The 17075-nt window shown below is 30.3% G+C and overlaps 2 protein-coding genes across 5 annotated transcripts; both read left to right on the forward strand.

Moving 5' to 3' along the window:
• The first annotated feature begins 7957 nt into the window (after positions 1-7957).
• Positions 7958-11686, forward strand: LOC128155224 (uncharacterized). 3 transcript variants are annotated; one of them, XM_052816829.1, is made up of 4 exons: positions 7958-8090; positions 8296-8357; positions 9659-9799; positions 9933-11686. In XM_052816829.1, the coding sequence occupies exons 1-4, from the start codon at positions 8032-8034 to the stop codon at positions 10940-10942; spliced, it is 1272 nt and encodes a 423-aa protein (XP_052672789.1). In that variant the 5' UTR covers positions 7958-8031; the 3' UTR covers positions 10943-11686. The 3 variants fall into 3 exon arrangements, with proteins under 3 accessions (XP_052672789.1, XP_052672790.1, XP_052672791.1); XM_052816830.1 differs by having other exon boundaries at positions 9957-11686; XM_052816831.1 differs by having other exon boundaries at positions 9969-11686.
• A 3170-nt stretch (positions 11687-14856) lies between these two features.
• On the forward strand, positions 14857-16589 carry LOC128155226 (uncharacterized). 2 transcript variants are annotated; one of them, XM_052816833.1, is made up of 4 exons: positions 14857-15028; positions 15135-15223; positions 15307-15444; positions 15724-16589. In XM_052816833.1, exons 1-4 carry the CDS (start codon positions 15012-15014, stop codon positions 16566-16568), a joined length of 1089 nt encoding a protein of 362 aa, XP_052672793.1. In that variant the 5' UTR covers positions 14857-15011; the 3' UTR covers positions 16569-16589. The 2 variants fall into 2 exon arrangements, with proteins under 2 accessions (XP_052672793.1, XP_052672794.1); XM_052816834.1 differs by having other exon boundaries at positions 14859-15028; positions 15135-15190.
• The last annotated feature ends 486 nt before the right edge of the window (positions 16590-17075 follow it).

Below are 17075 nucleotides of genomic sequence, written 5' to 3' on the forward strand. Positions count from 1 at the left end.
TTTTGACAACATTTCCTTTGAAAGAAGCAAATTAAAGAGGACCAACAATTCAAATGATAATGAACATGAAATTCAACCCTATGATTCTAAAATGAGCGATTCCTCATCAATATTGGTGTTTGCATTGCAGATCGCTTCTTCTTTTATTGTTATTTCGCTCGTTCTTGTTATAATAGTGTTTCGAGTCGTCAGATATAAAATTAAACCACATAATAAAAACAATTGGTCAACACATGTATTCAAAGTAACTAGTCAATATCAAGTGCACACCTATTCTGAAATTGATGAGAAAAACACGAGAGGAACAGAATTCAACATACCAATTGAACTTAGAAATTACGAATTAATTGAACAATTGCAAGATGCATATGCAGCAAAGTACACAGAGCTACCTGCAAAGAACACTGCAGAAATGCCAGGATGACGATTTTAATATTGATAACGCCGAATGTTCATGATAAATCAAATGAACTTGTAAAGCATATTAAAAATACGAATCGTAAAGAGACATGTTGACTCAAACTTTTTGCATAAAATCAAAAGATTTGGAAGAAAGATGATCATCGCAGAAAAAATATGTACTTTGAATATGACGGAAAACGACTACATGATCCGGAAGGGTTTAAGGTTACGTTTAGCGTCACGTGACTTTCTTCAACATCAATTTCTGATATTGGTCGCCCAGATATTAAACCTTTGTTTTGAATACAGCCGCCCTGTTCCTTTCTCTAGCAATCTTTTATTTTACAGAATCAATAAAAGCCCTCGGTCAACAGAATTTTTGGGAGTTGATTTTAATCAACTCTCCTATCCAGTTACTTTCAAATTGGCAAACTGGAACTGAAACGGTGTGTGGACCTAAGCACAAATCATCATCGCTGACAAGACTTAGTTCTTGAAAAAAATCGATAAATTCGATGTAATGTATGCTGAAGCATTGTTTTTTCAAGTAAACTTATATATAAATATATTGAAAACAGTAAGATTTTAAGTATTGCGAACAATTTTAGAGAATTTTTGTAGTCGTATGTATTCCTATCTAGGGTGCAATATATAGTCGTCGTTCAACCCGACGTTCGTCTGTCTGTAAATGTCTGACAAGTAGAGAGTCTCTCGGAGATTAACGGCGACGGCCGAACGTCTGTTTGAACGAGACTAGAGTTCAATATTGCTTGAATCAATACAATTTTCGAGAAATATTTCGATTATTGATACATAATTTGATAGATATAATTCTATCTTTAATTACTCAACATTAATTATATGGAGTTTACTCGAAATTCGTGAGGGAAAAGTCCGAGAATTAACATTATGAAAATGTGCGTTATTCAAATACAGATAGAAACTACATGTACTTGCAATGCAAAATAACTTATTTTTGATTTTAAAATAAATAAAAATCGATAAAATCAACTCCCGTCAGTACTCCATTACTTTGATTGTTTTTCGTGACTCCATGATTGTTCATATCATTTCTCCGCAAGTGTACAATTGTAGAAGGAAGAGCGAACAACATTTTCGTGTTGGACCAACAAGTAATTATATTTTTATCCATAACAATTAAATCTTTTACTTTACAAACTTGTAATTTTAAAAAAACTGAACAAAGGACTGCGAACGATAGCATTGTCTTGCCGCCTAACTTAAAGTCATTTTCTGAAAATTGTCTAATTAAAGTTATCTTTTTTATAATAATGTAAACATTTATGTATATTTTCATTAAATATGAATGATTTTGTAAAGCAAAGAAGATAACGTTGTACTTTAGGTTAAAAAAGCTCATTTCATAATAGAAAAAACGGACAACGGAAATGTTTTTTAAAACATCTTTCTCTCCTCCCCCCGTGAAACAAAAATTCCTTTAATTTGAAGGGTTTAATATATTGTTATTTAGCTTGTTTATACCAAAGGATTTGTTGTTTCAGGGGGGGGGGGGCATATGTCTACTGACCGAAATTCATTCAAAAAAAATAATTTTGTTTTGTAAATTTTCAAAAAATAATTAACAGATATGAATTAGAATAAAATATAACTTTCATATCCAAAGTAACCATGTGATTATTAAGTTTTCATGCACATATTGACTGCTAAATAATATTTTTCTCATATTTTATTTTGATATAAACCAATTAGGATTTGATCATACTAGTACTTTTTAGTAGATAAATTTGTTTTTGAATATTTTACAGAAATTCCGAAATATTTGTATGTAAAATGTAGACGGGAAAGGGGCGTTAGCGTCCACAGTTATTTAATCAACCTAAAAATTCTATTTTATCCAATTCACTAGTTTTTGTCGCCGTGTCTCTTTAAGTATTTTTCTGATATGATACAATACACGGGTTTATCCAATAGTTATGTCACAGTTTCACAGATGATGTATTAACAAATGTATTACATGTATATCAAATTTCTCAATCATATTTTAGGTTAAATTTAAAAAATAAAAAATTAAAAAAATCTCATTAATTATGAAATAGTTTAGAATGTTATACATATGTAACATCACCACGTCATAATTAAACGAGTAAGTTTCTATTAAAGTGAAAATTTCAAAACTGAAAATATTTGGAATACTTTTAACTATAGAAAATATCAAATATACTTATCTATCATATACAAGTAATAGTCAATTTATTCACTGAAATATATACTAGTTTTAAATTTTGAAAAGAGAAATACGGCAAATGTTTTTTTAAGGACTCAAAAAGTGATATGAAACAACAGGTCTAAATTCTAGTCATGTGCTCTTCCATATCTAAACTTCCGGAGCACACCGATTAGGAGCAAAATGAGATATATTTAGGATCAGTCAAATAGTCTGAAAAGCTCGTTAGTTATTGGGAAGAGTGTAAAAACCCAACATTACACTCATGTACCATTCAAGCCCCTAAACCATCAAAATGAGTAATCACTCGATGCATAGTTATATATGATACATAAAAACTGTAGGTGTTTTGGTCACACAAATTCCTTAATATCCATGTACATAGATACAATGCATAAAAACTGTAGGTATTTTGATCACATCTTAAAGTTCCTTTATATACATGTACGTAAATTCACAAAACAATCTATTGCTGGAGTGCGGCGACTGGTCATACCTTACGCTTAATACGAGTACAATACATGCATGTTATCTTAAAAAGTAACAATTATTTTATGTATAGATGTATCAAATTCTACTTGTTTTCTATATTATATTGAAACTATGCCACTGCTATTGGAAAACCTTGTCATAAATCTGCGACATTAAGTTATCTAACTGTTTACTGAATCTTATTTTGTCAGTGACTTAATTCCATATATATGCTATTCAGGCACGTATAATTTACCCTAGGTAACATTTATATTGACTAAATCGACAGCTTTAACAATTGTAACAAGATTTGAATATCTATCATCGCTGACTTTTTTAAAAAGTCTGTTGGAATGACTTTCCCATATATGAAATTTTAAAAAAAGATTCAAATCAATATATGATTATCAATAGTATTTTTAAAGAGCCCCATTATTTTCTGAAAGTAAATAATGTTTAAATTTTATTGTTCTATTTGTAATTATGTAACTATGTAGTAATTTAATGATCTCTGTAATTCTTTTAAAGATAAAATATGAAACAAACTTTATGAAACAAACTGTAAATTCGTAGAAAACTTTATTTTAACACAACCCAATGATTGTCAATTTGTGATTTTCCCAAAATTTACGTTTGTGTGTTTATGTTTATTTAATGTAACTATTAATAAAAAAAACTAATATTACATTAATGATTTAAATAAAATTTTCAAAGTTTGAATCAAATGAAATAAAAGTGTCCCAATTCTTCTAAAATGATTTTTTTCCCGATTAGTTTGTCCTATGTATGATTTATTGTGTTTTAAATCCGAAATTTTTTTTTGAATCAGTATTCTATGTGTTCATAAAGGATGTTGCCATTGTTAGAGCCGGTGTAATTTTTTCAACAACGAACGATCGGACAGCTCCATGTATAATAAGAGTGCAATTCGTTTTAATCACATAAGTCACCAAAGTTCTGAACCATATGATGTTTAAGGAAAAGGAAGAGTAAGGGCGTAGCTACAAATTCTACTTAATTTTTTGTAAATAAACAGGTTTGAAGTGTTTGACAAGGAAGTCAGTAAAGTTTCATATTAGCGATAAATGGACCATACTGGTATTACCATTAAGAAGTAAAGAAGGGCTACAATTATCAATTTCGAGAAAATGTTTAATGAAGTGTCCATTGTTTAGTGTTAACCAAGCGATAGTTACAAATACATGTACATCAACATAATATTTTTGTTCAAGTCAAGAATCTTTTTTTTTTTAAATTATTTATTTTGGTATTATCTGATACGCACTCTTAAAATCGAGTGGTGCATTTTTCATCTATATTGTATAAAATATATAGTAATAAACGACGTAAGTGAAGTTTGAGAGTAGCCTACCGTTAACTTAATCTATTATTCTTGATAAAACTATTTTAGATATAGTTTGTTATAATTTTTTCCGAAAATACATGTCCAGTGTGACAAACTCATAAACATTTGTTCATGTGGAATACAACTTATTTTATTTTTAATTTTTCATTTATTTTGTTTTAAAAGTTCATTTCTTTAACACATTCTACTTGAAACACTCTATATTATACATGTATGATTATGATTTAAAAACCAATTATTATACCAGACAAGTTCCTTATTTGATTCGTGTGCTATGTTAAGTAGACCAAATTTGACCATCTTGTTTTTCTAATCATTTTGATGACTATTCAAGGAAATCAAAAGCCTTTTCTTTCAAAAATTAAGATGATTTCCTTTGTACCTTCTTCGAAAGATTGAAGTGTTTGAGGAAAAATTACCGAGCCTATTTTCTTAAAAATCTGTTTGTTGAACTACAAGATTAAAAAACAAAAATAAATCAACAACAACATGATACAATTAATTATCTTTCAAATATGAAAAAAAAAAATGAATTGGTTGCTGGACAAACGTATCAATAATTTGTCACTGTAGCGTTGGACCAGTACGAATACATTTTTTTTTATCTAGTATCAAAATCATTTATATCACTGATCCAAACGGAAATCACATGGTTCAATAGTTTCAAGCTATAGATGACAATTCCCAAACAATTTTTAATATCATTCTTAAGTTAAATAAATATAAGTCATAATGAAAGCCTTGGTTGGATGGTTTTAACTAAAAATTTCTCTATAGTTTCTATATTTATGAATTACAAACGACAAACAATTTTTTAAGGAAGTAGAAGTAAAAATACTACATAAATGTAACAGGCGAAAATGATCAAAAAGATATGGCGATTAAATACTTTTGTGACTTCATGTCAGCTTTAGCTTTTTCGAAGGATAACCTACATGTATAACTACCATTTCCTGGTAGACATAATAATAATTTTATCTGTAATAATACCACTAGATTTTGCAATTTATATTCAATTTATATTTACGCTAAGGAATTTATGTAATTTTTAAGCGTAATTTTATTTATATAGATCACCGATTTTAAAACATCGCTTCCTGATTACATGTAGCTTTCTTGCATTGTTTTCCCTGAAATTGAAGCGTTGTCTCCAGTAAAAGTGAAAGCAGATGTTTTTACAAAGTGTCTGTAAAACAGCATTTGCATATTACCTTTCTGTAAAACTATCGTTTATATTCTGTGTAAGTAGTAGAGAAAACGATAACCAATACAAAACCAAAACATTATCAAACAAAAATAATAGAATATCAAAATCATCACACTCACAGATAACCAATATCCTCTTCTAAACGCTAATAATTCAAACGGGTGGTTTTAGTTGATGTTTCAATTTATATTCAATCATCGATTAATACAGTTAAAGAACTTCAGTTATTAGGATTGATCATATATTCACATAAGTACCTTCAGGTGGTTTGTCTCGGTTAATCTTTTGTGTAACGTAAACAAATCAGATATGACTAAATGCCCTGATATATTCACTTTCGTTTGATCTTTTATTTCATAATTATCTTTATTTATTGCACTTAATTACATGTATACCGTATGAAAATTACTGGCTCAACTACTGCATATAATGAAAGAAATGATTATAAAGTCATCTTTTGTTGCATAGTTGATACTCATTTCAGAATCGAACATTTTCTATTTGTAATTCTATTTGATGTAATTTTAACTTTGTTATAATATGCAAAACTTACCAAAACTGCATTATTTTTCCATGTTTTTAAATGTGGATTTGTACATGCAATACCATGTATCATATATTATATATGATAATCGTATATGATAAACTAATTATAAGGAAAGGCATCCATAGACATAAAAAAACAGTTTAAATGGTTAAATGATTGTACTTTTTCATACCCTTTCATGTGCATTACTAGCATAACGGTCGTTTGCATCAAGGCATTCAATTTCAAGGACCGTATGTAAGTTTTGTACAAACGATCTTTTGCTGAGGGTTACACTATTGAATTATCTAGCACAGAAATGGGGCATTGACATCAAAAGTTTATTTAGCACTTGTACAGCTCCAACCTAGTTTATTATAATGCTTTTATGCATTTAAACATGCGCCAGGAATTCTAAAATATTGCGCTTGCGATAACAAACCCCACCAGTATCAATTTTAGATGATTTAGAGTTGAAGTCTAAATCAGTCTACCCAAATAATTTATTTTGTTCTTCTCTCAACCTTTCTTTTTATTCCTTTTTGTACCAACAATTAAATATCTATCAAAGACTTAATTTTCCTCTCCAGTGTTATATTCTAATACTCTCATTTCGATCTACCATATGCTTCAATAGATTGAGTAAATATACAAAAAAAAATTCAAAGCCTTCAGAAGATTTGTTCTGTTCTAGGTAGGTATAAAATGGTATACTCTTTTTAATTCTTATCAAATTGTGCATGTGATCTTGTATCTTTCAGATCAAAATATAATGCATTGTTTAATGCATCTATACGAGAATAAGTAATCTAATGCTAATGTACACATTAAATTTAAATTTGACCTTGATGTAAGAAACGTTCCCCAGTAAGAAACCAGTGACCAGTTATTACAATAAATTGCACAATGGTCAATGACAGGAGAAACAACATCTTTGTAGAAATTATATCATTAGGGTTTACAATTTAGTTCCTTATATAAACTTAACTTCATTTGATTAGCCGGTATTAATTCTGAGGAACATCTTTGATAAATATATCTATTAAATTACTTGACACCTATTTGTACTGAGTGGTGATGGCACTTGCTTTAAGTCAAAAACAGAGTTTTAATGCAGTTCTCATCAAAGTATACGTACTGACTGGTACTAAACACAGAAAAATTGTAAAAGATACCATCGATGTTGGAAAGTTATAAAAATCCTACGCTTACTCATTTTCGGACAAAGAACATCCCTTCTCGTCTCTAAGAAACTCAATATGTAATATTTTAAAACATATGTACGAGACTAAAGTCTTCCATACAAGAATATATACCCTCTCCCTCCTTTTCAATACCCATTTTTACTTCGAATCACACACCTGAAAAAAATTATTTCAGTACTTTAGAATACAAAAATCTTCAAAGGGGAGTTTAGGCACTGTGGACTCATAAGATTCGTGATTGCTCAATCATCGTGGATGTTGTGGGTACCTCTCATTAACGTGTTACCAAGAATTTATGAACTAGGGTTAAAGATGTAAAGCCATATTTACTGTTGTAGGTATACGAGAATACATGAAATTATGCCAACACGAACTTGTAAAATTGAAAAAAATTATGAACATTTGCCCTCACGAATTTAATTCGTTCCACAGTATATCTCCCGTGTGTATTTGCATCTGCTTTCATAAATATTGTTATTTATACTTAACACTTATGGAGATAAAACTTTACTCTGATGTTATAATGAATTACAATAGGATGTGGGTTCATATCCAATGACCTCTCCTTGTACACGTATTTATAAGTAGTACTTAATATGTCTAACTTCCTCATAAAGAGATGTATTGCTGTTTGTCTGTGGTACAGCGATGGACAATTCTTCTAAATTGGTTGTACTGGTTTTTATCAAATTGATTTGTTATGGAATGTGAGTAAAATTTCAGTTTAGATTATATGTAAGGGAATTTTATTCTGTTAATTGCATTTAGATATGATGGTAAATAAAGATGATAATATGCTAGCATTTGATCGATAATTTTTAGTACCTATGAAAAACATCATTGTTTAGTGCACACTGCCAAATATAATTAAGATGCTATCATCGTCTACCGAAATATTTCCTTTATTTTCAGTCTGGCATCTGCTTCAGTGGACTGTCCTGTAGACTTTTATGTCAAAAATGGAGCTTGTACTGGTAACTCGACGTTTGTATGATCTTTTAATCGATAAACTTAACACATACATGCATAACAATCTCTAGGGTATCTTTTAACAAGGTTAAAGAGGCAAATGATAATGAAGTTCTCTAATATCCTTAAGTAAACAAACTGATTCTATTATATGATAGAATGGCAATACCAAACCGTCACCCATCTCAAAAATCCATAAAACGAAATACAAATTTAAAGCAGAGCAACACAGACCTCCAAATAGATAGAGGTAGGATCAGGTGCTTAGGAGGAGTGAGCATCCTCTGCTGACCGGTCACACCCGCTATGTGCTCTTTGTCGTAATTGGAAAGATATATGTTTAAAATAAATGATACATGATTCATGAAAGTTGCATTGTTAGCTTAACGAGATATTTCTATGTTTATGTATCTGTTTATTTCAGATATTTCGTTATGTTGACTTCTGTTGACAAAGATTTCATGGCAACTGTCAGAATATGCTGAAAGTGTTATTATTAAGTAAACACATATACAAATCTCACTGAATCGCAAGAGGTCTAAAGTCCTGGAAATTGTGACATGAAATGGTTACATGTACCAAGTGAAACTTAAAATTTTCGGGTATTGCAACTGAACTTCCTATATTGACTCTATTCATTGATATGAGAACCAAAGCAACAAGTTTGAGACAAAAAGGCTTAAAGTCAAGGCCACACGTTTATATTGTAAAATGTTTGACTTGAAAATAATTTCCAAATAATATTTTATTTTATTTTTTTGGGGGGGGGGACTTTTGAATTAAATCAACAAGTCTCGAGTTTCTATAACTTATTTAAGACCCCTCTCTGTCAAAGTCGATTTCTTCTCCATTTCTTGAAACAGAATTTCGTACTATTGATATACTATTTTTCTTTAGCGGGGGATAAGACTCCAAGTTTTTGTTTTTATAAGTGACACTTATACGTACGGTTCACGGCATTATGTTATCAGAGATTTTTTTTTTACAAATTTATGAAGGCTTCAAGTTTGAAAAACCTTTGCTTTTGATTACCCGGAATACAATGCACAAACACATATAAACAGTTGAGGCTTAAAGAGACGTGTATATCTTTGTGTTTCCTTTGGCTTTAGCATACCATAAACCTCGTATATGTAGCTTTTAAAATCCCATGTTACAGTTCATCACCACACAGTAATTTAATAATGGCTACTTATTCCAGCACTCCTTTTGTTAGTGCTTCCTTGGTTGTTGTTTTTCTATCATTACAACTTACAATGAAGTTTAATTTAATTAATTACAAATGCTTTGAAATGTGTTTTTACAGATTGCCCAGATGGAACTTTCGGACCAAATTGCACCCATACTTGTTCTTATCCTACCTATGGTAGAAGATGTATTTTAGAATGTAAATGCACTGGCAACCAAAAGTGTGACCCTGCAGAGGGATGCATAAACAAAATCAATGGTAACACATTTTCCATTTTGTTTTACAGGCTTCACAATTAACATGGACACACTATTTATATTATACTTTATGTGCATGTTTATAATACATGTATTAAGAGTATTTAAAACATCACAAAGTACTTCTTTCATAGATCAAAGTTCGACTTATCTCTCAGGCAATTTCACAGCAGATACTTGGAAAACTAAACCAGTTACAGAATCTATTACCGAAATAGCTCAAAAGATAACCTTGCAACAACAGTCTGTCAGACCTAGCACAAGTAACGTTGTACCCCAAACTTCATCGGATGTTTCTTCGACGATATTTACATTCAAAACGGAACATTTAAACACTGCTAGCGAATTCATCCAAGTAAAAACTGGGAGTCCAGCATCTCAAAACAACACAGTCATTATCGTGATCGTCATTGTAGGCTCAATAGTCATATTACTGCTTGTTGTTGTTATTGCTGTGCAAATTAGAGGAAAGCAAAAAAGAAGAGTTCATATGAGGGAAACTGTATCGTTCACCAGAGGTCATAGTAGCACATACTGCGAAATAGACGACCAAATGGTTCCTTCTACCTCTGATTATCACTTGATAAATGATGACTACGAACACCTTAAACAGAGTGAAGCAGATAGGACAAAATACTCAACGCTTCCTACAAAAATAAACGAGGCGGAAAAAGGTGGCTACTTGTCCCCAAAATCTAAAACATTACAAAAGGTCTGGTGCGCTGAAAAACTTCCATTGAATAATGAAAAGCATGGACCTACTCGGCACTCAATACAAGACATCAACTTACATTATACAGCTCTTCCAACAAAACGTAAGGCTACGTCTGAACTTATTAGTCACAAAACTCCATTGGCAAATTCCGCTTTCAAATCTGATTATGAAACAGAAAGCAGTGAAGGGCATGTCAAACCCCAGCAAATTGATGAAGAGTATCCAGTTCATTTGAGGAAGGCTGAAGAAAACCTGGACACCAACGTATTAAGAGTTCCGAAATCAGTAAAGATTTCTACTGATAGTTACATTGATATGGATAAAGGTACAAAACTTGATGAATATGTAGCTATGGAGGAACATGGTAAAAAGATAACAAAGCATTGCGAAAGTGAAGAAAAATTAGAAATAACGGACACTTACAAATGAATAGATCAAAACATATAACTCATTAATTTGAAATTAGGTCAACTACATGTTCATTGGAAATAATTGTACATGTTTTTGTTTTGGGTTTATTTTGTGGTTTTTTTTTTTAATTTTGTTTTTGGTTGCAATTTAATCTTGGTTTTTGTTTGTTTTTTGATATCTTTATATTATTATAGAGGTGTCATTAAATACTTTATTTTATTGATGAAGTTTTTTGCTCTATTATACCATTTTACCTTATTACTTAGTTCGAAATGTACAAATATTTTTACTGAACAAATTAGAATAAAAACTAATTAATTGCATTTCAAATCAAGATACTAATCTTAAAATGGCGCTTTTGGCTTATTTGCTACAAAATCAGAAAACCAAGGTCAAGATATGATATTATATATTTCTTTATCATTTTATATTTTTTGTACTAATGATAACGCTCTTAAAATTAAAAAAAAATTCCCTCCAAAACTCATATTCCGTGTTTTGATTGCTTTGAGTAGATGCTTTAGTGTATAGGGAGACGGCCTGTTATGCTGTATAATATTTTTACTTCCAAAACATTTTGATATTTTTCATTGTGCTCTATCGTAATTTTTATCGTAACCTTTATTGCTGTAAAATATCATCAAGTACTTGTTATAACTCAGATTCAAACAGAATTATTGAGTATGTTTCACGTGTACTTTATGTGTCAATAAAACTTTTCACCATAAGCCTGTTGAATTGAATAAAACATCTTAATTTGAGTACACATCAGTTCGATTTCTGCTTTGATATTTGTAACTTTATAATTCGACTACTAATTATAGATGTTGAGATGTATTAAAATATTAAAAATTAGTAGGTATACCATGTTACATGAATTTATGAAAGTACAATATCTCATTAAGTCACATGCTGACTGACGTTTTCTACACTTAAACCATTATTTATACACCGAACTGACTATGGGTTTTTCCCGTTTTTTCATGATCTTGACAATAAGCACACGGCTGGTGCGACCGGTCACCAGTGGATGCTTTATCCTCCTAGGCAGTTGATCCCACCTTAATCTTTTTAAAGGTCCGTGTTGCTCTGCTTTGGATTTGTTTTTCGCTTTTATGATTTTTTAAAATGGTTGACGGTTTTCTATCGTCATTTTTCATCATATAGGTAAATATTTTCTTTCCAGTCAGGAAACATGAAAACATTAATTGATAATTGTACATATCGTAATAGATAGTATACTCACTAATAAGAAGTCTATTCTTTACTCTCTCTCTCTCTCTCTCTCTCTCTCTCTCTCTCTCTCTTGTTCTCTCTCTTTCTCTCTCATTCATTAGAAAAATTGTAAGTATGTCATATTGCTGTAGATGTGTATGTGCTACTGTACATGGCAATAATTGAATGTCCATCTAGAAATATGTTGTCTTTGGGCTGGTGTCCATTCATATCAGTACGTAAATTTCCTGCATTTATATGATATACATGTACAAACCTAAAACATCATGACCCTCTCGGTTTTAAAAAAGGAATCATTACACGTGATTCATATTTCCTTGTTTGTTTGCGAGGTTAATGATTAGTTTCCTGTTTCGGTGAGAGCATACAAAGTCTAATGTAAATCTCAATTGTCATACTTTGCTGGTCTAATTACTTGAGAATTTAACGTTGGCGTATTGTCATTGATAGAACAAAAACGCTTAACACAGTATATATATGAATTTTCAATCACAATTAAAAAATGATACTTAAAAATATCGTACATTAGTAGTTTGAAATGCAACATTTTTTTTATATGTTGAGCATTGCTTTCAAATTATAAAATTAAGTGTTTCAATTTTATAGTTCAAAGATGTAATCTATTGATAATATTTTGACATGAATTTACTTTTTGAAATGATTAAAAAAATGAAATATATATTTATATTTAAGTCAAGCATGAGGACTCTTTATATGTTGTTGTGGTTTTAAAATTTATTTCGCCATTTTGTAAAACATTTTTTTTTTGTTTAATTGTCTATAGGTTGAGTTATGCAGTTATTTTTTTAAAATCGAATTTAATATATCAAACCCAAGTTTTTCTATTATTCTAAAATTATACATGATATCTATTTCACTTTGTAAATATGGAATATTATTATTCATAATCATTTTTTAAATAAGGAATAATGTATTCATAAATCTATATATCTGTCAAAACGATTTCCATGTTTATTCATGAAACAAAAAATGTTTCCATTTTCAACTTAAATCAGGCCTGGGATTATTATTATCACTACGTGTATAGCATATCTAAATGATATTTTTTCACTGATATGACTCTATAATATTTGATCAAATTGTCAAATTAAAATCATAGGAAAAAATGAAGAGATTAAAAGAAACTCCACTATTTGTTTGTATGTTTTGATCATTATTTTATCTTATTGTGCATAAGTATTGATGTTTGTGAATTATTTTTTACAAATATTCATATATCATAAATCTATTTTTGTATACAACGCTAGGTAGGCGTTTCCAGTCTTAACACTACATATATGATAAAATTCTTGAGGTGAAGAGCTCTGTTTAAAGAAATGAAATATATTCGAATTTTAAAGCTAAACAATTGGATTTTCCTTCACTTAATTATCAGTTGTTGAAAAAAAGTATCAGACTTTATATTCTTTTTTAAAACTGATGATTTCTTTCTTACAATCTCGCCTCCTTAAGTTTTTGTTGTGTTTTTTTTAAAATTGTGATTCTTATTTTTACCAGATGTTTTTATCATGGTGTAAAGTTGTACGATTAAGTACAATAAAGTCTGGAAATCATTCTAATTATTTTTTTTCATATTATACAAGAAAAGTATTAAAGGATGAGTGCACCATTTAGTCGTAATGGCTTTTTACGCAAACCTTGTATGAATTACAAATAAAACAGAAGTGAGTATAGGTAATATTGGTTCAAATATTTTAAAATCTTAATATGACATTAATATGACATTACACGGCCCTTTTTGCACATTTAAAGCATAATATATTATTTAAAGTGATGCTAGTGAACATTTTCAATTTAGTTTGTGTGCAAATCAGAACCGAATCAATAAAAAACTAATAACTTATTCATCGATCATTCATTAACATTCATCGTTTGTATGACCATAGGATGAAGCTCTGCCATTCAGTCAACTGAATGTTAACTGAATTAATGGTCTAGAAAGGTGACTAAATGACATTCAGTCACATTTCAGATACTGAAATATGTTTACAACAAATAAATAAGATTGACATTTGCTGGCAGGGCAAGAAAGGTAACTTAAATTTGACGTTTCTATTTCATCGGAGGAAACCTTTAAAGTGTATACTGGTTTACCAATGTAAAAGGTTGAGTTATGCAACTTGATCAAGCATTTCCAAAACCAACATTTCCAAAACTTTAAGCTACATGTTCATCTGATTGGTCGTTTAATACCGATTGCAGGACTTTATTTTCTGGCTGCTGTAATACAATACTTTTACTACTTGTATCAAATTGATTGACAGAACAGTACTCTGCTCGATCATATTCATAAGCCTATAAATTACTTTAAGATTACATGTATAGGTATTCTCTACATCTCTCTCTATAAAATTACTAATATGTATTGATTTTTACTTTCTTACTCGATTTCTCATGATTTTAGATTTTGTTAAGCATATAAATTAGGTTCTATTGATGACTTTGAATTTGTGGGCATCATTTTGATTGAAGTCTTTTCCTTACAAAAAGAATTAAGATCATTTAAATGTGGTTTTTTTTTTTTTTACAAACTGTTGGTGTTAGAGTTTCTATTCATAAATATACATCAATCACATATAATGTTAATATGTATGATAAATATATTAATATTAATCTATAACTGATATACAAGTAAATATGTAATATTTCAACATAATCCCGGAAGTATCAGAATAGTTTCCTGGTTCCGCAGATTTAAAGTGTTTCACATAATGCACATATCCAAAGGCATATATAGATTAAAGTTATTATATCCATTTATTTTTAATTGACAAAAATCCGTTCCATTCTTTAATGTAAGACTATTTACCAACGTTTCAATGAATCCACTATGACACAGGAATCCAGGTAAATTATACTTGCATTATAGTAGTATTCTGCCATTCGTTTCTTAGTCATGCTAATGTATAACTTTCTTTGAGGACACTGATGTATCTTTTATTTACATGCTCAGAACTCCAGCGTGTCCACCCGAATTTCAATGGAATTCAACTTTAAACAAATGTGTTGGTTGGTACTGTTATCACATACACGTAATTTTTGGTTGGTATTGTAAATGCATACATGTTATTCTGTTAATCTGCATCGTTAGCCATATATAATTAAATAATTGTAATTTTTTGTAGACTGTGTACCCGGTTACTACGGACTGCAATGCTCTAAGTCCTGCGTAGCACCCTTCTACGGTGTAGGTTGTCAAAAACTTTGCTCAGGGTGTCCTATAAGTCTTTGTGATGTGTCCTATGGTTGTCCACGTATTACAGGTAAAACATTCCTAATCGCTATACATTTTCACGATGCATTGCTCAATTGGATACGGAAGAAATTAAAATATAAAAATTCAAATATTACTCCAGTGCTTGTTTTGATAATCAATTATTAATAGTTTCCAACTCAGTTACAATATACTCATAAATTTCAGCATGCTTTGATCACATACATTATGTAACATGAAAACTAAAAACACGCACCATATTTCAAAATTATTATAAACAAACAAAAATATTTTAATTTTCATATTTTTTTCCATTGTTCATAACTAGAGGCCCGGATCTCGACTACAGGTTTGTTGTATATCACTACAACAATAGAAAACATAAAATCTTCCCTTGTGGGTGAAACGACCGTTACCAAGACCGAATCTTCATCCATTGCTAGCAAAAGTAGTACAACGGTTAACAGAAAGCCAACAAGTTCTATTAAAGAAAGTAGAGCGACACTAAACAGCTTATTAGGCTCAACTACACCACCCCCATCATTTTTAAACTCATACTACCCAGTTCTTTTGGGTATTTTAGGGGTCTGTGTTCTGTTTCTGGTGATTTTTACAATTTACGTAAGCATACATATTCATGAGAAATGTTCACAGAGAAGACGATCGTCAAAAACGATCAGTAATATTTCAATTAAGGAGGACAATAACACTTACCAGGAAATACACGATTTTGATACGGTAGGAAACTTGATAAGATATGATCCGTTTATAGAAAGAACCACCCTGTCGGTGGAACAATCAAAGCAATTTACCACTAGAAGAGATTACGTAGATGCACCCATTCCTGTTAAAGAGAATACATATGGGCATGAACCAAGTGACCACGACTATATAGACGTAATACACGAAGAAGATGTTAAGCATACATATACTCACCCAGTAAAGATCACTGGAAGTATAAATGAAGAACATAACTCGAACAATAGTCCGCCTCAGGATAAAGACGGTTACATGCTGGCAAACATTGTCAGTTCCAATTCATTAGTCAGTTCAATTTCTGAGGATAAGCTTGGAACTGTCTCTACCGCTTGTGTCAACGACAACACATCACGTGATAGTGAAAATACTAGCGATGGTTCAACAAAAGACTATTTGACTGTTGTATCAAGCTAATAAAACAGACTAAGAAAGAAGTATATTGTTATTTTACTATTTAAACTAAAAACATAAAACAATGGGTTTCAAGTTTCTGGGTGTTTTTTTATGAGTCATTGAAACGTCTTTCTTTTTATAAATGTAGCAACTGTAAAAAAAAAAACCTGACTATTATGATTGTTTTCCCATTTTTAATTGCAACGTTCATACTTCTTAAATTGATCCTATCTATTTCGAAGTGAAAGTTTTTGAATAATCGCTGAAATTAATAAGGTAATTTTTTTTCCATATCAAAAAGTTTAACTTACGAACATGTTTGATGTCAAAAACATTTTAATAGAGATTTTATTGGCCTAACGTATAGTGTTTTTCATTCCATTTTACTTCATACATTGTATTTGAAAAGTCCTAAAATGCAATTCATCCACATTAAAACTTATTCAAAAAGATATTTCGGCGTAGGAAATTTCAATGTATATATATTCAGTATGTCAAATTGTTGAGTTAATGTGAAATCCAACAATA

Source organism: Crassostrea angulata, chromosome 7 (assembly GCF_025612915.1).
Source record: "Crassostrea angulata isolate pt1a10 chromosome 7, ASM2561291v2, whole genome shotgun sequence".
Taxonomy (NCBI): domain Eukaryota; kingdom Metazoa; phylum Mollusca; class Bivalvia; order Ostreida; family Ostreidae; genus Magallana; species Magallana angulata.